Here is a 25072-nt window from a genome sequence, read left to right as displayed (position 1 = left end):
AGTTGAACATAAGGCAGATATAAAAGATTAAAAGCTGTTGTTTAGTTGCAGATCTCTTGCGCTCAATCCCAGCAGTGAGTCTGTGACCCGTAGACATCACCAGACTCTTGATCTCATGCTTTCAGATACTTTCCCAGCCTTTAATGCAGCCAGTTCCAACTGTTGCTTGTTTTGGGGAGTTTCTGCCTTTACTCTCCTCTTCAGCCGCTGAAATTCATGTTCGATCGGATGTAAATCTGGAGATTGACTCGGGCAATCTAACACTTTCCATTTCTCTGCTCTTATAAACTCCTTGACTGAACTGGCAGGTGTTTTGGGTCATTGTCCTGATGCAATATGAAGCACTTCCCAATGAATCTGGTGGCATTTTCTTGAATATTGGTAGGCAAGATGGTTTTGTACTCTTCCAAATTCATTCTGCTGCTGTCATCATACATTAAGTGATCAGTAAAGTTGAGAGGTCTGCTCCAGAGACAGCCATGACACCACCTCCACCATGCTTTACAGACGAGGCCGTGTGCTTGGGATCATTGCAGTTCTGTTTTTTTCTCCACATTTTTGCTTCCCATCACTTAGATAAAGGTTCATCTTTGTCTCATCGGTCCATAAACACAGTTATAAAACTCTTCTGGCTCACCAAACTCTTCTGCTTTTTTGCAAACTCTAATCTTGCCTTTCTATTTCTGGAGCTGGTCAGAGGTTTGTATCTTGCTGTGTAGCTTCTGTAATTCTGTGTCAGAGTCTCCTGAGGACAGTAGATCGTCAGAGCATCACCCAGCTTTCTGGAGGTTGTTGGTGATTTTACAGACACGTCTTTTAGGATTGATTTTCACAGCTTTTATGATTTGTCTGTCATCAGCTGCTGTTGTTTTCTCAGCCGATCAGGTAGTTGTTGGTTGCTGGCGTCGCTGGTGGTTTCCAAACTCTTGATTTCTTCATGCTCTTTGTTTTTGCTGGAGCTATAATTGACTTCCTCTTTTCTTTTAGCATCCAAATTGCTTGCTTTTCTCTCGAAGTCAGCTCCCTCGACTTCATCCTGGTTTGTGTGCATCATCATCGAATGCAAGATTCAGAATGCAGAAGTAATGGATATAACTGATACGACACATTCCCTGCTTTTAATATCTGAAGAATTAATGCAACAGGACACAGCTGATCACTCAGAAAGACCTGCGAGGCAACTGTTCCAATACTTCTGCTCACATCAGATACAGGGATGAAACTCTAAAAGTGCTTCTCAGAACTTCTCAGCTGGTAAAACATCTATAAGTTGAATCACCCAATAATAAAATGTGACATTCTGTAGTTTTGTCTCATATTCATCTTTTAATCATATTTGTAAATGTCTTGACTCCACAGCCAACAGAGCCATCTTGTCTTTACTGTCCCAATACTTTTGGCGGGCAATATATATATATATATATATATATATATATATATATATTATTATTTAACAGTGAAGACTATGCAGTGTTTTTGATTAATTTACATAAAGTATGTAGCATTTCTCATTTATTTCATGTAGTTTTTGTCCTATTGCTTGTAGTTTCTTTATTATTATTGCATCACTGACTGCTTACTTATCTTCACTGCTTGAGATTTTCTTTCTTTTTTTTCTTCTTCTTTTTTATGCTTATATTTGTTTTTATGTGATATTGACACTGGTGACGAATTATGAAAATTATATGGTATCAAAAATGTTTATATCATTAAAACTTATTAAAAGCAAAAATAACTGCATTGTGATATATATCGTTACATAAGATTTTGGTCATATCGCCCACCGCAACTGTCAATAAAACCTGGTGATGAACAAAGTTATTGACCAACATGGACTTTGATCCAGGAACAAATCCTACTTGGTGCGATAATAAGGATCATAACACACGTGTACAGAGTCAGGCAAATTCACACAAACAGATTCAATGCATTTGTGATGCTTTATTAAACTTTGTCAAGATATTTACTTACATTCAGATATTTACCTCAAACATTTGGTATTTGCAATAACTGAAAGAATGAAATCAAAAGAGTGAATGAAAGAGTAAAACCCAAGGATGCAGATTCCCCTAAAATATCATTTGATCTAATCTGGAAACTCTGGCTCTCTGGCTCACTTGCGCAGGTCTCTCAGCTGACACAGGCTGCATGCAGAACACAAGAATCGCCTCTTACATAAACCACAACACCGGCCCTCGTGAGCGCGCTTGACACACAGCTAATCACCTCACATCGATGCAATTATTCCCTCGTGATCAGAGCTGATGATTAGGCAGCCTAACGATCACGCTGTGATTTGAGTCCTATCGCAATCACAAACACGGCAGCTGCCAGATCAGGCCATCCGCTCATTTACGGTACCTAAGCGGATCTGGACTGTTCGGAGGAAGAAGATAAGAACTGATCCTCCATCCGCTGGATTAGAGTGTGTTAGGACAATGACAGACGTGATGGAAAATCACCGGCTCTCACACAGGGAAGATGAGGTCTGCAGATCTGTGCGGTTCAGCGCTATAGGGAAGTTCGGCTTCTGCATTTGGTTAGTGCTTTGTGACTCAGCGATGACGTGGTGAGGCGATACACACACGGACCTCAGAACATCTGCACGAGCTCTGATCCAGACCAGTACTCTTCATATTCACTTTATCAGCTTTCAATCAAAATGACTGGTTTCAAAAGTGATTATTTCGTATACATTAGTGCTGTCAAAAGTACCAGTACTCTGGTACCAAGTCGATACTAAAATATTGAAAACGTAACCCGTTACCAGTGGACGAGCGTCTGCTTTCAAACGCTCTCATGAGTATTTGTGTGAGCACCCTGCGTCAAAGATTTCTATTTACAACGTGTTTCTGCAGCATCCAATCACAGTCATGTTTGTTGAGCGTGTGAATGCAGTGACCAATCAGATGCGTTTGGGTTAGGATCCACTCAATACACCAGAGTTTGTTCAGTGTCACTATAACCAAAGTATAAACTCGATCTAAATATGAGATTAATAGTGCAGCATAGACAGATTTTTGATTATAATGGAAGTTTTCATTCAGTCGGTGAGCTTGAACTGTGGCTGAACTTCATTGATTATAAAGCCTTTTTTGCTTGGTTTCCGAGTATAGCCCATTCATAATGTAGAAAGTTATATTTTTATGCTGTAAAATAGATCTGTGCATTAAGTATTGCAGTGTAAGTGCAATAGGCCAGACACTTGTTCTGTGTAATGCGTTTCTTTGTTATTGTATTACTTTCACTTGATCTTTTTAATGCAATGTTTGCAAAATCAAACAATATTTGAAGGATGCGTGTTTTAATGTATTATTTAATAGCATTAATAATTAACTAATTTGATGTAATAATTTTTTTTTCAAATAATTACATTTAAAAAAACTAAAAAATGAAATATTGAATTTTGAGCATGATTTTTTTTTTTTTTTTTTTTACGGTGTTAAGTTTTGCCATCATATGAACCTATGAACACAGTTTCCCAACAAACTTCTGAAATCCTGTGCAAATATTGCTTAAAGCCAGTGAATCAGATTGCAGCAAGTATGACTGTTCTTGTTATAGCCACACAGATTAGTCAAATAATAGAATAAAGAACACAACTCATTCTATAATTGTTTGAATCAGCAGCCAGCAACTTGATTTCAGCATTTCAATGAGCGATTCACAAGAGGCTTTGAGATGGGGATTGTGTAAATATGAGTGGGTTGTGTGTGTTTCGCAATAGGTTTTTGGCTTCGACATGCCTCATGACTGTGATTGACACATGAACACAGCAGAACTTTGAGACGAGTCTGGTGTCTATTCACTGTCGCTGCAGTGGAGTTATCACTGGTTCTGTGTCTCCGATCTGAACATGTGCTCCAGACACGAATGACTCCTCAGATCAGGTGTGCTGTTGAGGAGACGCACGCTGAAGGATGAACCTGAGCTACATCTACAGACCAAAGATCACAGACTCGCAAGGATGGATTCTTTTTAATTGGGCCAAACTGCCCAAAACACTCTTACAATCTCACTTATTAAGAGTCACACGATGAGTGTTGTCCTCCACTGCCGCTGATGATGAAACAGCCTTCTACACTGTTGTTGAAAAGAATTGCGCAACTGAATGTTTTTCCCAGTCTCAGATCGCTTGCATTAACCCGAGCATGTTTTCATCAGGCATAGCTCTCTATGGTCAGATGGCGGCCTCGGCACACCACCTGGGATCATGTGGCACACAAATCTTCCAGTTACTGGTAGAAGGAACAGATCCCCATCATGTGCTGTCGAGATTCTCCCCGTCGGCACAGACGAACAGCTGACCAAAACAGCAGCCTGATGGATTATTGGGAAAGAAGCAATTATGCAGCAAAAAAGCCCCAAACAAGAGGTGAACACAGCAAATAAAGACAAAAGCAGCTCTGTTCAACACTGAGAGCCGCTTATCTGTCCTGTAAGCATCTTACTTCCTCTGCGAGGGCAAGAAATGAGTCGATGAAGAAAATAAAACAATGACAGGAAACTCGAATATCTAACAATGGGTCTCATTCACACCGAGCATGCATACGCACAATTTTGTGCGTGAAACCTGCGTACGATGTTTTCACAGAGAAATCATGATTCACTAGAACATTTTCGTTCTAAAATGTATTCTAAAAAAAGAAAAAATATAGGAATAGCTGAATGCACACATATGTAACTCTGGCTGGTTTTAATAATCTATATAATCTATAGGATAAGCTATGTATGTAATTATATGGGTAACACTTTACAATAAGGTTAATTAGTTAATAACATTAGTAAACGTGAACTAAGAATGAACAATACTTCTACAGCATTTATTAATCTTAGTTAATGTTAATTTCAGCATTTACAAATGCATTATAAAAATCACACGTTGTGTTTGTTATCATTAGTTAATGCACTGTGAGCTAACATGAATAAACAATGAACAACTGTATTTTCATTAACTAACTTTAACAAAGATTAATAAATAGTGTAATAAATGCATTGTTCATTGTTTGTTCATGTTAGTTAATACATTAACTAATGTTAACAAATGACACCTTATTGTAAAGTGTTACCAATATATGTTGAATCTCAGGATAATAGTTATATATGGTAAAATGTATATTTCATCTTAAATATATGCATATTGTCACGAATCTGGTCTGCACTCCCGGTCATTCACCACTAGAGGTCACCACATGGACTTTCACACCACACATCACATGGACTGCATTTCCCATCAGCCATCTCACCAATCACACACACACAGCTGTCACCAATCACTCATTGCACTAATCACACGCACACCTGATCACACAGCATCACTATCACACACACTATTTCTACCCTGGACTTTCTCTCCCTCTGGGCTGAGTATTGTATGCATTGTCGCTGCCCTACAGAGCCCGTTAGTTTTCCTTGCCTTGCCTTTGTTGTTTTATCGTGTTTTCCCCTGCCTGGACTATCGCTGACGTTTTGGACTACCTCTCCTGTCTCGCCCCTTTGGATACTATTCGCTGATCATCGACCCACGCTTGTCTCTGTTTACTCTTTGTCTCGCCCCTGTTATACCTGTTTGCCACTGTTTGACCCTGCCTGTTATGACCACGTCTCTGCCTAATAAAGTCTGCATATGGATCTGTACGTCTCACGTCTCGTCAGCCCCGTAACAGAATACTCGGCCACGCAAGGATCCAGTGGCTTTTCAGATGGACACTGGCCAGGTATGGATACTGCAAGACTGTTATTGACCCTCAAGCAGGGCTTGCGATCGCTCGAGGAATATGTACAAGAGTACTTAGATATAGCCTATTTTTCTGATATGCCGGACTGTGTACTGATAGACTTTTTTTGTGAGGGCATTAACCAGCCGCTCAAATCAGTATTAACCCTTGAAGGTCCCCGTTCGTCTTTAATGGAGTTTATGGATTATGCTCTATTGACTGGGGGTTCATCGTTCACTGTGGGTGTCGCGGAGGAACGCGACACGGCACTCAATTGTATGATCACAACTGCGCAGGAGCACGCTCACAAAATGGCGGTGCCAGCAGAACCCGTTCACAAAATGGCGGCCACAACAACACCCCGTCATGTTCTTGCTGCCAGTAATGAGCCAGGTCAAGTCACAGTCGATCTTAAAGAGCCCAGTCAAGTCACCGTTGATTTTCATGAATCCAGTCAAGCTACCGCTGATCGTCATGAGTCAGGCCAATTCACAGCTTCTCTTCACGAATCAAGCCAAGACACAGCTGATCTTCAAGAGCCCAGTCAAGTCACAGTTGCTGTTAAAGAGCCCAGTCGAGTCACAGTTGGTCGTCATCAACCGAGTCACGTCTCAACTGATCTCCCAGAATCTTGCCCCGTCACAGCTGCTCGTCCAGAGTCACAGCAGCATGTCACAGCTGCTCGTCCAGAGTCACAGCAGCACGTCACAGCTGCCCGTCCAGAGTCACAGCACTTCACAGCCGATCTCCTAAAGTCAAGTCACGTCTCCGCTACTCGTCCAGAGTCACAGCAGCACGTCACAGCTGCCCGTCCAGAGTCACAGCACTTCACAGCCGATCTCCTAAAATCAAGTCACGTCTCCGCTGCTCGTCCAGAGTCACAGCGTCACGTTTCCGCTGACCTTCCAGAGTCGGGTCACGTCCGGGCTGACACACTCAGATCACCAAGGTCAGTCTTTCATTATCCCAGTCTGATAGCCAGTGTGAGGGATTCACCGCTGGTGTCTGCACGCACAGCTGTTATCCCCAAACCCACTCACTCTAGCCCTCCTGTTCCTGAACTGATTCCCTTGTCTGAAACGCTTCCCCTGATGGGGATCACATTTTGGTGTGTTTGGGCTGCATACACCACCACAGAACTCCCAGAGGTGACGGCATCCACTATGATGTCTCTAGAGGTGGCGGCTGACGCTGCAGAACCTCCTGAGGTAGTGGCGCTCACTGCTGTGTTCCCTGAAGTGATGGTGCCCGCTGCAGTGTCTCCAGAGGTGGCGGTACATGCTGCAGAACCTCCCGACGCGGTGGTGCTCACTTCAGCTCCTCGTATGGTGGTGGCGTCCAGCAAGGAACTCTCCCTGTGTCCTGTGTTTACCACTGTAGAACCTCCAGAGGTGGCGGCAACCGCCGCAGAACCTCCAGAGGTGTCAGCGGTATCAGTCAATGAACTCTCGTTCTGTTCTGTCACTGCTATCAGAACTAACTATGAACTTCCTGTGTTCCCTACCCCAGTTCTTGTGTCTGTGCATGTTCTGTCTTCTCCCTGTGTCTCCGTCCTCCCTAGGTCCCAGGCTCTGCTGTGGGTTCCTGATCCGTCGTGGTGGGCTCAAGTCCCGTCTGGTCCGCCCCGGTGGGCTCAAGTCCCGTCTGCTCCGCCCCGGTGGGCTCGTGTTCCGTCTGCTCCGCTCCGGTGGGCTCGTGTTCCGTCTGCTCCGCCCTGGCTTCCTGCTCTCCAGGCTCTACCTCGGTCCCAGATCACTCCGCTGCCACAAGGACCTGGCCCTCCATCCCTCCCGCTGTTCCGCCTCCGCTCCACCTCCCTCCTGGATTATAGACTGTGTGGAGCATCTGGAAGCCGCTCTTTGGGGGGGGGGGCTCTGTCACGAATCTGGTCTGCACTCCCGGTCATTCACCACTAGAGGTCACCACATGGACTTTCACACCACACATCACATGGACTGCATTTCCCATCAGCCATCTCACCAATCACACGCACACAGCTGTCACCAATCACTCATTGCACTAATCACACGCACACCTGATCACACAGCATCACTATCACACACACTATTTCTACCCTGGACTTTCTCTCCCTCTGGGCTGAGTATTGTATGCATTGTCGCTGCCCTACAGAGCCCCGTTAGTTTTCCTTGCCTTTGTTGTTTTATCGTGTTTTCCCCTGCCTGGACTATCGCTGACGTTTTGGACTACCTCTCCTGTCTCGCCCCTTTGGATACTGTTCGCTGATCATCGACCCACGCTTGTCTCTGTTTACTCTTTGTCTCGCCCCTGTTATACCTGTTTGCCACTGTTTGACCCTGCCTGTTATGACCACGTCTCTGCCTAATAAAAGTCTGCAAATGGATCCGCACGCCTCTCGTCTCGTCAGCCCCGTAACACATATATATTTCATGGGCGAGAGTGCGTCTGTAGACAGCGAGTGTCATATGGGGTCGCGTGGAGGATCTCTGACGAGAGTGACGAAAGGCTGTAAGGAAAGCGTGTGAGGAAAGGCCTTATATGGAGATGGTCTGGGCATCTTTAATGCAAATGACTGACCTCGTGCATGTGGCCACTCATTTAGAATACTCCACATTTACTAATATTAGGACGAGCTTAAGAACTAATTCATGTGCATATGCAGGCGTTGTGAATTAGGTGGAAACGTTTTGTGAGAAGTCCGAATGTGCGTATAAATATGAATAATCTACGCAATTATTAGTGAACGAGACCCAGTGTCTTACTCTAATAAGCACACAAATATTTGTGTAAGTAAAATGAACCAATTTCTATTTATTTTCAAATGAAATGTATTTCCTATTGAATGGCATGTTCAACATTTCTCTTGACTTGTCCACCATCTTGGAAGATTTTTGAGCATGTATAACATGATCTGCTCTGGAGTCAGTGAGCGTCTCATTAGGCTCATCTGCTGGTCAATCAGACTGTGTACGGCCCACAAGGACAACTCAATAGATTTTTTTTACCATTATTTTGAGGTAATTATTATTTTTTTCTAATCTCATCATTTGGTCTCTAAATTCAGAACTCGGGTGAAATAAAATGCCTTGTCTTGGTGGTGTAGATCGTGTAGCAGCAGCCCTACTGAAAAGCAGTTCAGGAAGCAATCCGAACAGTTTTGGTGATATGCAAACTCCAGGTCAGAAGAACAGGCGTGACGCAGAGATGCTACCTTGTCACGCTCACGGATCACAGCTCTTACCTGAAACACAGCGTGTGCCAGTCCGTGTCCAGGGCCTGTAGGTACTGCTCATCAGAGATGTGCTGTCTGCAGCCCGCACACTCCGGCAACCTGCCGCCGGCTGCAACAAAAACAACACACACTCGCATCAGCACACTGCACAGCTCATCCTGATAAACAGCGCCATTTCTCACAGAAAAATATCATTTCTTACTGCAAACAGAAGTTGTGCAATATCCACAGGCAATACTGATGGTAGGTTTTAGCGTTGTTAGCCAATGCTGATCATTTCAAAATGCTTAAATATTAAATGATGAATTAGTCTGAACAATATATGGTATTTCCCTAATATTCTTATATTCAACTTCTTTCTCTTTTCCACTAATGGAAGTCAATGGAATCTGTCAACTGTTTGGTTACACACATTCTTCAAAATATCTTTTGTGTTCAACAGAAGAAAAACAGGTTTGGAGGAATTTGAGGGTGAGTAAAGGATTTGACAGGTTCGGGTGAACGGTCCCTTTAACAGAATTTCGTTGTTATCTCTTGTGTATTTAAGTTATGTATTTCCCTTTCACGGCCACTGTTAAAAATTCTAATGTGAAAAATTCTAGCCTGAATAAAGCTTCATCAACAGAACTACACGTGAGCAACAGAGGCACATTGTTAATACTAATATCCAGACACTACAGAGCTGGACGTACGTCATGCAGCTTAGTGCAGTCGGCAGCCGAATGTGTGGCAGTGCTGCCACTTTAAATTACATAAAAACACTGGAAACCTCATTTGACTGAACAATCCATAGTTCATAAATTATTCATACTAATTACATCAACATGAAAATCAATTTTGTTTCTGTTCTTACAAACACAGATCAACTCAACATGCCAACAACAACCACACTGTAAACATGCATGGAGAAACAAAACTGATGCAGACGCTGAGTCACCTTATAAGAGACCCATTATGCCCCTTTTTACAAGATGTCATATAAGTCTCAGGTGTCCCCAGAATGTGTTTGAGAAGTTTCAGCTCAAAATACCCCACAGATCATTTATTATATCATTTAGAAAATGCCTATTTTGAGTGGAAACAGAAACAGGCTGTTTTCGTGCATGTCTCTTTAAATGCAAATGAGCTGATGAACCCTGCCTCCTGATGCTCCACCTTTACAGCTCCGACCTCAGATACTCTGCCAAAAAACATCTGTTTGGTTTTGATTGCCATGTCTATCACACTGAAATCATGCATTTTAAAGCAAGGCATGTGAGTACTAAACTAAGTGCTCTTTCGTGTCTTAGTGCGCTTAAACTATGAAGTTTATGTTAAACACACATAAGTTACAAAAATACTGTCGATTATGTCTGTGAAGTTAAACAGCTGGGAAAGAAATCACATGTTTGTATTAGATCTGTATGGCGGCAGTGTAATATACAGTTTAGGATTGTGACAGTGAGGAAATTTCCCCACCGGTTAATCGGCGTGTGAAACGGGATTTATACTTTCGCCTGGCTCTGCTTCCCGCGATATTAACGATAAAGTCGTTGATATATTTCTATGTGCGACAGTGCGGAGCAACGGGTGGACGTGAAATTGAGGAGGAGTTAGGGTTGTAATGATATACTGGTATGACGGTTTATCACGGTTTGAATGTGCACGGTTATCATAACGTAAACATTTGCATATCTATGGTTTAAAAAAAAAATGAATGAAAAAAAATCTCACCCACGCATATACAATTTATTTCCGCTCGGCTGCTTCACACTGAATTCACTTGGCTACTTGCACATACAGCGGAGAAAATGACAGAGAGATATATCTAATCTCCATCCCCGCCGAAAAAAAAAAAAAGTTAATATCTGCAGTATGGGAATACTTTGGACACCATCCCTCTGTGCAGATGAAGGTGTGTCGCATTAATAAAAAGTTATACATTAAGGCCGTATGATTTCCGTGATGCGGAAGGAGTCCTGGTGCAGCCGTGAACATGGAATATACAGAAGGCCTATAATGAGGATGTCGCGTAAAACACGCAATCTGATGGATGGATAAATCAAAAGTATATGATATGCGTCTGCGAAGCACACAGATACTGCTATAAATAATATGCTTGTTTCTGCATGTCTCTGAGTGGCACTGTTTTATCTACTACATACTGAAGTACGCATGACACTAATGGTGTTTTCAGCATCTACATAAACATGAACATCACCAGAGCTGACAGAAAACTTAAACATTTCCTAGTTGTCAAAACCATTGTCAAATACACTCAAACTCAAAGGTCCGCTACAACCCGTCAAAATAAAAGTTCGATTTAACTTGAAATTATGACACAAAATGTACTTTAAAGTTATAACAACAATAATAATATTCTTTGTAATAATTAATTTATTTGAAGCTGCAGTCCGTAACTTTTTGTGGTTAAAAATTATCCGAAATCAATATTTGAGCAATTACATAACCAGCCATTGTTCAAAACTATCACCTTACTTTAGCCCGATTCACAACGCTTAGCATATAATAATGTTTTCTAATTTGAGTAGTACGGGTAGGTTTTCACGGGAAATTCGAGCATGGCACTGCGTCATTATGTCACGTCTGTAAACACAAAGAAGTTGTCCCGGCTAGTAGGCTATCACACGTGAGGATCCTGCAGGTGACGGATCGTTTATAGCCTTTTCTCACAGCAGCTGGAATAATTAAATGTATCATTTTGATGGCGGATTGTAATCCAGAAAGGATTATGTGTTTATGAAACACATGTGAATGAAATTAAATTATATTTCAGTTTTAAATGTGCTTCTGATTACAGATTTTAAAGAAAACCAGTTTGAAGGGAGCATAATTTGCTTTTTGGGTTAAAAGAATTTCTTAATATGAAATTCAAATGGTATGACAATTAGATATTAGACTGCACAGAAATTGAAATCGACATGCTATATACACACTATACTCATAGTCACGCAATGCTGATGTTGTTAACATTAATAATTTGAGAATAAAGTATAACAATAATAATAATTTGCACGGTTAGATGTGATATGAGCTAACCGATCTTTAGATTTAATCACCTTTGGTAGCGTGATTTATTGTAATGCTTTTTTCCTCAGTTGGTCAGAACAAACGCGGCAGACTTGTTACTTACTTGTTCAGATGACAATATACGGTGAAAATTCTTATTTGGGTCATATATTCCAAGACTTAGCTAGAATCTGTGATTCCTGAGTACAGTATCCACACCGGTGCGGTGACTGACTGCCACACATTCACCTCAAAACATTAGATTCATCCGCGCTGGAGCCGTGCCAGAGCACCGGATCACAACCCCGCGCACGGAAGATAATTCCGCACAGAGCTGCAATTCCAGGTTTTCAAACAGAGATGGCGACAAAGAGGCAAGAATGCAGCTTTAAACATTATTTTTAAGGAATATAATGTTTGTCCATGTTTTAGCTTAGTATACCTCTGTTGTGCAGAACTTTGCCAAAGTTGTTGAATTTTTATTTGATAACATTTTAAAACATTAAATAAAATGTTAAAGTGTGATATAGATATACATAAGGTGTATATGGAATTAGATTTGTGCCAAATAAAATGAATGTAATTTTTAAAGAAACGTATGAAAATATCAGTTGAAACTGAATAAAATGTCTTTGAAACTAAAAAATAAATAAATTACAGGCAAAATCTTTGACCTCGTTTTTAATACACTGCATGTTTTGCAACTGTTTTCTCATCTTTCATTCGTTGATCTGTACTTACAAATGCACTTCCAGAGTTTTCATTTACGCTTCTAAAGTTTTCATTTACACTTCTAAAGTTTTCGTTTACGATTCTGAAGTTTTCGTTCGCCATTCTGGCACAAATCTCTCGTGGGGGCGGGTCTAACAGCGGTGTGTTTTCATTGGCTACTGAGTTTTTGATTGACAGCTTCTTGACCTGGAAGTGAAGGCGTCAGTATCGTTGCGCCTGTGTGGATGTGAGTGTCTGTTAGCGGCTTCCTATTTCATTTTAATGATATAAAATGATATATAAAGATTTTTTATTATTATTTTATCAGTATTTTTCTGCTGCTACACTACATTGATGAGATGATATCTTAGGAATAGCACAGATGAATGATATAATCATCATGATCATCAATCATCGTCGTTATCAGGATAATGTTACTCATGGTAAGTTGGCTTGATTTAGTCCAATCACAGGACCTGGTTATCTACACACAGTTACAGTCTTCAATTAGATCATATTTGCTTCGATTAGTTCATATTTTCCCCCAGCACATAGAGTGTACAGTACTAAATTTACTCTATCTGATAATAACCAATGCTATTTTACAAGCGCGCTGTCAATCACTGCGCTGTCAACTTTAGCAATGTAAGCCTTTTTACCATGCTTTTTCTGTTAATGAAAAATAGTCACTTCAGATGAACATTTCGGGGGAAAAACAAACAAACTTTGACAAATAATGCCTAAATATATATCCAAATGCAAAACCTAATACATGCAAATAATTATGACTGAAAACAGTTTCCAGCAACTAGGGTATACACAGTCATGATTATATAGGGCTATACAGAGCCATCTAATGGTTACACAGCGGTATTACAGATGATTAATGGTACATAACTTTGAGGTATTTTAGTACCAAGTTAATACTAATATATATTAAATAATTATATTGTGTATTTATTTGTTTGAAATATTTTAAGTTTGAAATGTGCCATGGGAGTTCAAAGCAGTTTGTATTGTTAGACTATGATACATGTCCTTTCTCTGTTTCCAGAGAGAAGAGCAACTCTTCCATGAACTTCTGATGCTGACCCAGAGGATGTAGTGATAGCACCAGAGATCCACTGCCCTCATCAGACAAGAGTCTTATTGTGTTCAGACACATCACCTTTGAATGACTGGGATCTTGATCTTCAGGCACCTGATATTATGCAAATATTTTTACTTCTTTGGAGCTCTAGATAAAACAAACACTGTTCACAAGTACACAAGAGGTTGCACTTTATTCTTATTAGTCTATGCTGATCTTGGATTGGCATACCAACAGCATATGATTGTTAAGGGGATAGTTCAAAAATAAAAATATATATATTTTTAATTTTACTCACCCTCATGCTGTCTCAAATGCATATTACTGTACTTTCTTTCTACTGGACAGGTAAACACAAGTTAAGATTTTTAGGCAAATAATTAATCTCTGTGAGTCCTAAAGATGCTTTAAAAACCACACACAGCGACCATGACCGTAATCCATCTGACCTTAGTTTTTAAATCAGTATCTTTTGAAGTGAAACAACAGATAAGAAAAACACTAATAATATAAACTTTTGACTATTAATAATCGCTTCCACTCAACTGTCAAATGTGCATGGGTTACAGTTCACTTGTGTTATGTGGATTCTCAGAGATGGATTATTTTCTTAAAAATCTTTGTGTCAAGAAAGAAAGTTATATACATCTGGAATAGCATGAAGGTGAGTAAATGAAAGAATTTTCTTTTTTTGGCGTGGACTATCCCTGTAAAGACTGATATTGCACTCCAGTACATTACATACTCATTCACTGTTTTGTAACTTGTACTGTAACAGGAACTGTTGAAAGGATCATTGCAGTGTTTAAAACATATGAATTTTAAACATTCTGTATGTTATGTTCTTGTGCATTTTGTGTGGTAATGTAAATTATAATAGTACTGTGCATTATGTATACTATGCAGTTAGTGTTTTGTGGATTCTGGTCTTTCGTCACAACATAATTGCATCCAAGACTTTCACTTTGATACTTGTGTATATGCTATAGTGACAATAAAGAATGTCAATTTATTTGAATTAATTCATATTTTCATTTACATTCATTCAACTGGTTTATAAAAGTCACACTTGAAAGTTGATGAAATGTATTTCCAATTTTAAATGTTAGATGATGATGTTGTTAACTAAATAAAATAACTAAACAAAATGAACAGCATCATGAAAACAATAGGCAGCAAGAACATTGTGTGGGATATGTAATAAAATGAGCTTGATTGCCTGGTTGGAGTGAGAATTTCTTGACGTCTGAATATCACAGGATAGTATTATATTTCAAATTTAACAGCTCAACCTAATTAGACCCTATAATGCAAAAGAATCAAGAGCAATAAACACATATAATAAGAGAACACTGGACATTATACAATATTTCCAGTATTACAGTAGGCTACTTTAATAATTAAACCTCAATATGACCTTTTTCTCTCGCGTTTTCTCGTGCTCCTAAAAGCTTATGTTGACAGAGTAGTAGCAACAGATGAATACAGATTGAATTCAAAAACAAAACTCCTAACTTTATATCATTAAAATGAAATAGGAAGCCTCTAACACAGACGCTTCCAGGTCAAGAAGCTGTCAATCAAAAACTCAGTAGCCAATGAGAACACACCGCTGTTAACCCCGCCCCCACGAGAGATTTGTGCCAGAATGGCGAACGAAAACTTCAGAATCGTAAATGAAAACTCTGGAAGTGCATTTGTAAGTACAGATCAACGAACGAAAGATGAGAAAACAGTTACAAAACCTGCAGTGTATTAAAAACGAGGTCAAAGATTTTGCCTGTAATTTATTTATTTTTTAGTTTCAAAGACATTTTATTCAGTTTCAATTGATATTTTCATACGTTTCTTGAAAAATTACATTCATTTTATTTGGCACAAATCTAATTCCATAGGTGTATAGCTTTCTTTTTTAATCAATTTTTTTAAATGAAATGACATTATTTTTTTTTCAGAAGGGAGACTTCAATACTTTCATTAAAATGGTTTCAAGTTTGTTGTAATAAATGATTTGTTCACTCAAATAACTTGTTCTTATTCTTTTAAGAGTCATTGTTACTGATAAGAATTATTGTTTAATATATACCGTGATACCGTGAAACCGTTATATTTTCTGAGATGATTATCGTACCATTACAACCCTAGGAGGAGTAGCCTATATCGCTAAATGAGGAGCTTGAACTCCTTTTACAATCTGTAACTGGTTTGGTTAGGGCTGTATAGTGCACAAAAATCGGTCTGAATAAATGTAGTACAGTAGCATGTGTGCGATACAGTTTTGCATGACTATGAGCCTGTTTACAAACCTGTTGTCCAACAAAGTTATAATTTATTGACATGCTTTTTTTCCAAATTAACTTAATAACATAGTGTTTGAAATAACTTCTTTTTGTGGTTTCATATTACAGAATGATAGTATTAAACACAGTGATAAAGGCCATGTTGATTAGCATTGCATTATAAATATACTTTCCTTATAAAAATACCCAAGATTGAAGAATACAGATAAACCATAGCCTATATTTTGTGCAATCGTATGTTTATTGTCTTCAAGATTCATTAGTTAAAATTTCTCTATCTCTGTTGTGCGCTTTATTCAGCGATAACTGGATATCTTCATGGAGCATCATCAGTAATACTACTTCTGCGATGCATATGTGGAGTTTCTGCGCAAGAGCGCCCTCCGGCTTCAAGTATGAATTAAACGTGTGTACTCAGTAATGCTCACAACACCCTATTTTGGGTAAAAATAGGAAAGATAATACTATAATATCGATAACGATATCAATGACGATAATTCAGGGAATCCTGTTTCTTTTAAAAGTATACTTTTAAAAGAAACAGGATTCCCTGAATTATCGTCATTGATATCGTTATCGCAATAAATACCAGAAATATTGTGATATAGGCTACTTTAAAGCCCATATCACCCATCTCTACGTGTAACAACACCGGTAATGCCGGGATCACCGTTTGGGTTCCCACTTTTTCTTGCTTTCCCTCGCTTTTAAATAGCTTGCAAAAGCAGGGTGCGCATTTTACTTTCACTTTCGAACTAGCATCAATTCGGCGTTAATTCAAACAACAACAAAACACAACTTCAAACTCAACTTAGCCTATATATAAATCATAGAATTTTTATTAACAAAATGAATCAAAATACACCATTCTATAGGGCTATGCCTAATATAAAATAACAAATAACTTACACACAAAGTGTAAAGTCTTAACACCGGTATCACCGCCAAAACCGTCTATTGCAGCAAGCCTAATACAGTACACTGCTGCCTACACTGTTAATATGAACCAAACAATAAAATAAAAACAGAAAATCACTCACTGCTCTTGATTGAAAAACTTCTGAAGCTTTAATAAGAAGACATTTCTTACTTGAATGCTGCTTTTACGTAAATGCTCTAGCGTGAAGTTAAACATGGCGGATTGTGTGCGGCTCACTCATGATTTATGGGGATTAAAAAAGGAGCAGGTGGATTTTTATCATTATAGGGTGGTTGTGTACACACACTGCCAACACACATTTATGTTCAAACACCGTGTAAAATAGAATTTTCCATAATGGCGCCCTTTAATAACACTGAACAAACTTCAAACATGCTTCATGGGGGATTGTAGGTGAGGAGTGTCAGTCTTCAGCGTATGCATTTCTTTATAATGCTGTTAATACTGAATAGCAGATCTTTTCCACAGGAACATGATATGATGTGGTGAATAATCAGGAATCAGACTGAGCAGGAGAAGCTTCGCTGTAGTTCATTCACAATCAACATGATCACGAGCAGCTGAAAAAGGCTTCGCTGACAAACTCAGCCAACTTTTAATGGAAAAACACTGATCACTATAGCAGAGCTTCCAAAACCCAGTCGAATAAACACTCAAGGCCTAAATAAATGATTATAACAACAAATGTCCATAGTCTTTATGTGATGGAGTTGTGTCTAACACAGCATCCGTTCTCTTTCTCTATGGTTTGTGTGAGATTCTGGTCTGTGGCATAATGAAGAGCTTGTGTGCAGTGAAACTGTCTTATATTCATCATGAGTGAAATTGTGCGTCTCTTAGTGATCTGCTCTCTGCATGAGTGTGATTCATGTATAAACCGGAGGTGTGTATGGACTGTGAAGGACGTGTGGCATCTGACAGATCCATGTGTCTGTAACACACACACACACACACACACACACTTTGGTATTGGTGGTTTATGGGAACTCTTATTATAGGCATAATGGTTTTTCTACTGTACAAACTATTTTCTATCGCCCTATACCAACCCAACCCTTAAAAAAAAACACAATTTAGTATGTTTTTAAGCCTTTTGAATTATGGGGACACAGGCAGTGTCCTCATAAACCACCTTCACTTGGTAATACCTCTGTCATACCCATGTTAATATACAAATTTGTATACCCAAAAACCACCCAAACCAGAGCACACACACATGTTTGTTTTTGTGAAAAGTGGGGACTCTCCATAGGTGTAATGGTTGTTATACTGTACTTACTGTATGTGCTATTGTCCTACACCAACCCTACACCTAAACCTACCCCTTACAGGAGACTGTGCATTTCAACTTTCCCCAAAAAAACCTCATTCTGAGTGATTTATAAGCGTTTTGAAAAGTGGGGACATGGGTCAATGTCCTGAGATGTCACCTTCAGCTTGTAATACCTGCCATACCCTCGTCATTATACACATCTATGTCCTGACTTTTCACAAAAACACGCACACACTCACACACACACACACACATTCAGAAAAAGTTCCCTGTAAAACCACACACGCATTTACATGAGTACATAACCTAACATGAGGGCAGATGGATACAGGAAGAGCAGTGTGTCATTTTCCAGAATAACATCACATTAAATATGCAAAATATAAACAAAATACTAACATGGCACTTTGGACATGTAACACTGTAATACGTTTTTAACAAGTCTTTTGGAACAGCATGTCATTATGATACTATAGTATGTCGTATCACCGTGCCATTGTACATTCCCAGACTTTCTGGCACATGAATTTCCAGAACTTTTCTATGACTTTTCCAGTCATTCAAGTCAATAGACTTGTACTAATAGATTTAGCCTAAATGATTACTTGTGTCTTCTTTAAGACCCTCAACAGACAGACTGAAGTTTCAGCAAGCTTTTACCTGGAAACCTGGAAATACTTTGTGACGTGCTAAAAACCATGGTACACATCCATAAACAAGGTATTGGTACATGATAATGGTATGCACCAGTAAAACCCATCCAGCTCAGACCTTCCCTCTTTAAATCAGACAGCTGCTGAAGTGAACACAAGTGAACGGGATAGTCCTAATGAGTGAATGTTTCCCGCAATATTGCAGCAGCAGTGAGCACACATGTGCTTCTTCACAGGTCACGCTATAGCAACACAACACAGCACTGAGAGCAGACGCTGTTCGTTGCGCAGACCGCACCAGCATCCTCACGAGCCCTGCAGAAGATGCGGATCATCATCATCAGCAGCAGCAGCATACACAAGACACACTAACCTTCCTCCTCTCCCATGCGTTCGTCCTTCCAGGAGCAGCAGAGCAGCATCAACCTCATTCACGCGCCGCGACAGAAGCTCCCCTCTGCGGTCAGACACGCTGGAGAAACGCGGCGCTGGAACTGCGCTACTACGGCAAAGGCTCGCCTCGCCTCATGAATATTACACGCGTCGCGTCGCGTCACGCTGCTGTCTGATTAGCTGACGGCTTTGAGTCGGTTAGTAGGCGGGAGTCCGCTGGCGAACTGCGGATTGCGAAGCTTTCGGTGTAAATTACGCGCCTGGGCGCTTCCCGAGCCGTTGCCATAGTAGGATTCCTCCAGACAGAAACCGAGAAACCGGGCCAAATGAACACCGTCCCTGGAAAACACGGGCGCGCATGCGCTCGCGCTCGCGCTGTCTCTCTGGAGTGAGGTCATGTTTATATGCATACTTTGTGACGCCGATTAAAAGAAAAGGAAGTACAGTTTGATAAGAGCGCTTTCAAAGGACAATAATGACCATATCCATATGTTTTTGTTAATATATATTTAATTGGAAGTTACAATTATTTTATTTTTGTCTGGGAAAATGTCATATTTAAAAACAAAAGAGTAAATAGACTTCATTGAAAGAATGTAGCACCCGTTTAGAGATTTAATGAACACACATTTTTAGATGTTTTTGTTGTTGTTTGTTTGTTTATGCTGTATACAGTGTTGGGGAGTAGTTACATGTAACAGAATTAGGTAATTTAATTACAAAATAAATGTAACTGTAATTTGTTAAAATGTTAACAATTACAAAAGGGGTTAATTCTGAATATTTTCACACAACCTTCCCAGCACTGGTTGTTTGGCATGTTATTTTATAAATTAGAATATGAAATTGATTAGAAATGGCGGAGCCTCTTTGGACACCGTTGTAAAATACTCTGTAAACACACCCCTGTGACCTCATTATTTCAGTATTACTGTTGCTGTGTGTTTATTTTATGAAATCTGTGTGTGGTAATTGTTTTATTAATGCAATAAGCCACATGAAGCTGTGGTTTACAGTGATCTCAGAACAGCTTAAAGACATGAGCCAACATTCACATTCACGGTGTGTGTTTATCATCTTATGCAATCATGCACACCAAGAACGCAGTTTTTAATTATTTAAAATATTTTATTTAATTTTTCACTAGAGCAGGTAAAATGCCGGGATTTCCGGGAACTAGTCAGAATATAGGTTGTGGAAAAAGTGCAACAGCCCCGCCCCTTTAATTAAATAAGATGGAAATCCCACGGCACAATAGAGAAGACCTGGTAGGGCTCACAGGCAGGTCAAATACAGCACCAGGTACATTAATACATGATAAAGTGTCTCTCCAGATGGATCGAAAAACAGTATCAACCAAGTATAGCAAAAACTGACACATTATATGTTTGATAATACATTGGCTAGTGAGGCTTTCGGGACACACGCACGCACGCACACATTGAGGAGATTTACAAACATCACCTACACACACACACACACAAACACACATCTTAAAATATCACACACAGTTTTGCAAGTTCCACAGTGACTACATTGCAGAAGCTATTTAAAACAAAGAAGTTATTGTCATATGATGTGTACAAACTCGATAATTGGTCAACATGTCAAGTTCAAATGGTACAAAACAAACAACATAAGGCAAATGAACCTGTTGTTACATGATCCAACCTACGGTAAGCGTATGATATACATATATATATTTTATATGTATATATAAACTAATTCTATGTGAATACACAGCGATAAAGAAACACATTCTTGGTCAAATGATGGAAGCACCTGCAGTCCCCAGGTCCAGGGAAAAACATAAGCACATCTTTTAATCTTCCAGGTTTAAACATACATAATGTACAAGTCAGAACTATGATTACTATTTTACAGAGTTACTTTCAGTTTGTTCCCTTTACCGGATAGATACCAAAACAGATGATTGATATTAGACATAAGCTGTCTTTCACTTCTACTCTCAGCATAATCGGAGCAAAGCTCTTCATACTTCACACAATATGCAAGAATGAATGCTGCAATTGAGCCACATGCTGTCGCTGTCAGACGTTCTGCCATCCACAATACGCATTTGCAGGCATATTATTGCGGCCTGTTTTTCAAGCATCTCAAATCAGGAGATCAGATTCGAATTGAAGACACTCACTGATGCTTCATGAAAGCCTAAATCATCTAGAGGGGGTGAGTCTCACAAAACATGTCACGGGTCACGTTTCATCGCAGGAAATAAAAGGAAATTATATTTTCATGAAGAAAATGAAAATAATGTTAGAAATAAATTCACTATAAACGTATTTATACATCATGAAAGTATTACTGCCTTTAAATAAAACACTTTTTTTGTATTACAGTAATGAGAATAATTCATTATTACAAATAATAAGAAAGGAAAAAAGTAAAAGCACCAAAAGCATTAGAATTTTGGTGGAAAATGTGATTAATTGAAACAGAATCTGTGCTCCTAAAACAGGCTTAATTTTCTTTATGCAAAATATAATTTCTTTTTGTGTGTGTGAGAGTCACCCATAAAGCACTGTAATCGTAAGGCCCATCTGCACAGAAAGCTGCTGAAGGGTCAAAATAACAGGCAAACCCATGAGCTGAAGCACAGCCAGATGTGAAGTATTTCAACCCAGAGTTTAATCAGCAGAATGACAGAATGACAGGACGCTTTCACTCACGAGTCGGCGAGGACGCTGGAAGATATGAAAGAGTCTAGAGCGCCAGATCGTGACTGCGACTGAGCAAAAGAGCTTCGGATGGTCTCAGAAACGTCCACGAATAAGAGGTCGGTGGTTAAAACGTTTACAGTTACACAACAGCATTGCCAGCTAATCAACCCTACACTAGGAAACAGTAACGTGATGGAATGTGCCATTAGAATTGGAATTTTCACAAAACACTAGACGGTTTGGGGATCTGCATTTGGATTTGTTACAAATACTTATTATCAGTACAAAACATAACACTTGTGCATGTTGGGATTGTTTGTTTGAGTATCAAAAGTACATTCTAGAGCATGCAGTAGCACCATGTTTCTTGAGGTCACTTCACATCTCAAGAGATCCTTTACTTTCTCCTTCTCCCGCAGTATTTTCCTTGGCAGCCGGCTCCACCTGCAGAACAACACCACAGACACCACCTCATCATACATTAAATACAACAAATCTCTTCGTTTGTGTGAATGAAGATGAATGAAAGTCAGTTGTGTTTGAAACGGCTTGAGGGTGATGACAGTTTTCATTTTTGGGTGAACTATCCCTTGAAATGTGAAATGACAGCACACTGAATTAAATTCAATACACTAAATTCATGAAGTTCAACAAGACAAAAAAGAAAAAAAATGGAACTGATTTTATCCATCAGAAATCTGAAGTCTGAACTCAATGCGGAAAGATCCTCCAGAGCATCTCGACTACTTTATGATGTCCTCTGTTTTATAAACTTGCATATGTTCATGTAAATCCAAACTTCAGAAGAAATAGGCCAGTGTTTGGTGTGATTTAGGATCAGGACGTTTAGTTGAGGACATCAGAAATGATTATGAGAAATCTGTGATTATGTGGTGGCAGGATTAATCTCGTACCTCGATAACCTGCTCCCAGGAATCCTGTCAGTCCACCTCCATATTTGGCTGCTTTGGCTGAGGAAAGAAGTACACATGAAATACACATTAAACAAGAACTGATCAAATCTGTACCTTGATTGCAATATAAATTGCATTGGTTAAAAAAAAGTCTACCAAAATGCATGCAGTAAATATAAATGTAATGCTGGATGTGTTAATACTGGTAATCTTATGCTTTATTCATATGCACCATCAAAAAAGTTAGCAGTACAGTTTCAGAACTGATTTACAGTTATTTCTCCTGAAGACACCCCATATTTTAAATGAATACACAAAGCTATTGTATGATCTCAGAGTGTTTGGAATACAGTGTCTGAATTATGTGGACCACCTTTATGATATTTGTTTTAGTTTCAATTAGCAACTTGGGAGATTCTTCATTAGTTTAATTATGTATTTAAGGAGACCGCATCTTCCAGTGATGTTGTGAGGGTTTTAAGAGCGTTTACCTTGTTGTGGTGACAGTCCTGCTCCATATCCCCCTAAAACACAAGAAATCATTGCATTATTATGACTGAGAGAAATGTGGCGTTGTGTCTAATTAAGTAAAGTGAAGAATAACTGTGTGAAATAGATGCCAATAGGAACTGTAAGCCAACAGACAGCGTTAGGATTACTGTTTGTTCCAGCAGGAGATTTATGACCAGCTGTGACCAAGAGCATCTGGACGGAAATAATAATAAACCCACCAAGCAGCTCTATGTTGTGATTATGTAATAACTAACACATAATAGCGTGTGGTATGACAGCAGCTTGAGTGTGAGTATTAGCAAGCACCTAGACTCACATTACAGTCAGAATGCAAATACACTTTGCATGATATTTGCACTTCAAGCCGACGCTTTTCATAGCGAGCGGATTTCAGCAGTCAACGTGTTTTTCCATAGTGATCAGTGATGCTTTTCAGCTTATTGTCTGTCAGGATATATTGTTTAGAGGGGTCTCATTATTAGTTTTTTGTTTTTTCTCCTGCTGTTTTTGCATGAAAAAGATCTGCAAGTTTACAAAGCACAAAGTCATTCCAAAGTCATTCTCTAAGTTTATCAGTAAGCACTGTTTCCGAACTCCTTCAAACATCTCGACTGCAGACCTGAGTTCCACTTCAGGAACTCGAACTGCGTCGAACGCTTTGGGAACGCCTTCAGCGTGACCATGCTCTGAATCACGTGTGTAATCAGTCCTACGGAGTGGCGAGACATCATGGACGGGGTGACATCATGACCAGGAAGCTTAAAAGCGCATGTGGTGGAAATAGCGGCAGCTTCTGTCATTTAGCTTCTGAAAGCCCCGGCATTGCCCTCCAAACTGCTGCGTACTACTTCAGCATTGGTGGGCAAAGGGTACGTGGCAGCGGGTCAGGCTTGTGCATGTTTGCATACTATGGCTGTGTTGCAAGCATACCAAGCTGACCTGCTGAAGGAGCTGGATGAGGGCGAGGAAGTCAGAGCAGATGATATCTCTGAGCTTAGGCGAACCGCTGATTTATCTCTCCGTGCCACCAAAGAGACCGTTGGCCGGTCTATGGCAGCAATGGTGGCGGCTGAGAGGCATTTGTGGTTGACCCTGTCTGAGATGAGAGAGAAAGACAGGGTCTTCCTTATGGACACCCCGCTTGTGCCTTCTGGCCTGTTTGGCGACGCCATCAATACTGTCGTCGACAGGTTTCAGGAGGCTCGTAGACAAGCGGCGTTCCAGCGGTTCCTCCCTCGCTGCTCTCTAGCTTTCTAGGGCTGCCGGGTGGGGGCAGCCCCATCCGTGTACCTCCTCCTCATACCGGGAACAGCAGAAACAGAGCTCGAAGTCGGGGTCTTCTAAGCCAAAGCCGGATCTGCGGACTGTCCTTCAGGTGAAGAGGGCCTCAGCTAAGAGGTCCTGATGATCACGGCTCAGGACTTTGGAGGGCAGGCCCTTCTGGGAAAGAGCGGTACACACCTCATTATACGGTGCCCGTCTCTCCTCAGTGCCCTCAGGAGATCGGTCTGTTAACCCTGCCACCTCCGGTGCTTCAGGGCACAGCGGTCTCCAGTGACCGCTCCTCTCAGCTTCTGTTCGGAAACATAGCGGTTCTGGGAGGCTCGCTACCTCCAAGGAGGTCTCTAGAGCAACACGATAGGTCGTTCCCTGCCGGCCCTACGCTT

General features: G+C 40.1%; 2 protein-coding genes across 9 annotated transcripts in view; both read right to left on the bottom strand.

The window, feature by feature from the left end:
* limk1a (LIM domain kinase 1a) overlaps positions 1 to 20175 on the bottom strand; it is a 62468-nt gene extending 42293 nt beyond the window's left edge. Inside the window, exons 1-2 of one of the 2 annotated variants that reach the window (XM_058799558.1) lie at positions 19278 to 20175; positions 8938 to 9037 (exon numbers count right to left, since the gene is read on the bottom strand). In XM_058799558.1, the coding sequence (XP_058655541.1) occupies positions 8938 to 9037; positions 19278 to 19335 (158 nt within the window). In that variant the 5' untranslated portion in view covers positions 19336 to 20175. Of the gene's footprint in view, positions 1 to 8937; positions 9038 to 19277 lie in introns of those variants that run through there. The other variant, XM_058799560.1, reaches the window with a different exon arrangement.
* A 219-nt stretch (positions 20176 to 20394) lies between these two features.
* The window catches only part of elna (elastin a), a 64403-nt gene continuing 59725 nt past the window's right edge, over positions 20395 to 25072 (bottom strand). For 5 of the 7 annotated variants that reach the window (XM_058799550.1, XM_058799552.1, XM_058799553.1 and 2 more), the window contains 3 exons: positions 23384 to 23416; positions 22893 to 22949; positions 20396 to 22422 (listed from right to left, as the gene is read on the bottom strand). In XM_058799550.1, coding sequence (XP_058655533.1) covers positions 22376 to 22422; positions 22893 to 22949; positions 23384 to 23416 — 137 coding nt within the window. In that variant the 3' untranslated portion in view covers positions 20396 to 22375. Of the gene's footprint in view, positions 22423 to 22892; positions 22950 to 23383; positions 23417 to 25072 lie in introns of all 7 variants that reach the window. The other 2 variants (XM_058799557.1, XM_058799554.1) reach the window with 2 other exon arrangements.

This window comes from Onychostoma macrolepis, chromosome 15 (genome assembly GCF_012432095.1).
Source record: "Onychostoma macrolepis isolate SWU-2019 chromosome 15, ASM1243209v1, whole genome shotgun sequence".
In the NCBI taxonomy this organism is placed as follows: domain Eukaryota; kingdom Metazoa; phylum Chordata; class Actinopteri; order Cypriniformes; family Cyprinidae; genus Onychostoma; species Onychostoma macrolepis.
The sequence above is the reverse complement of the archived record's forward strand: the minus strand, read 5'-3'. Positions and strand labels throughout refer to the sequence as shown.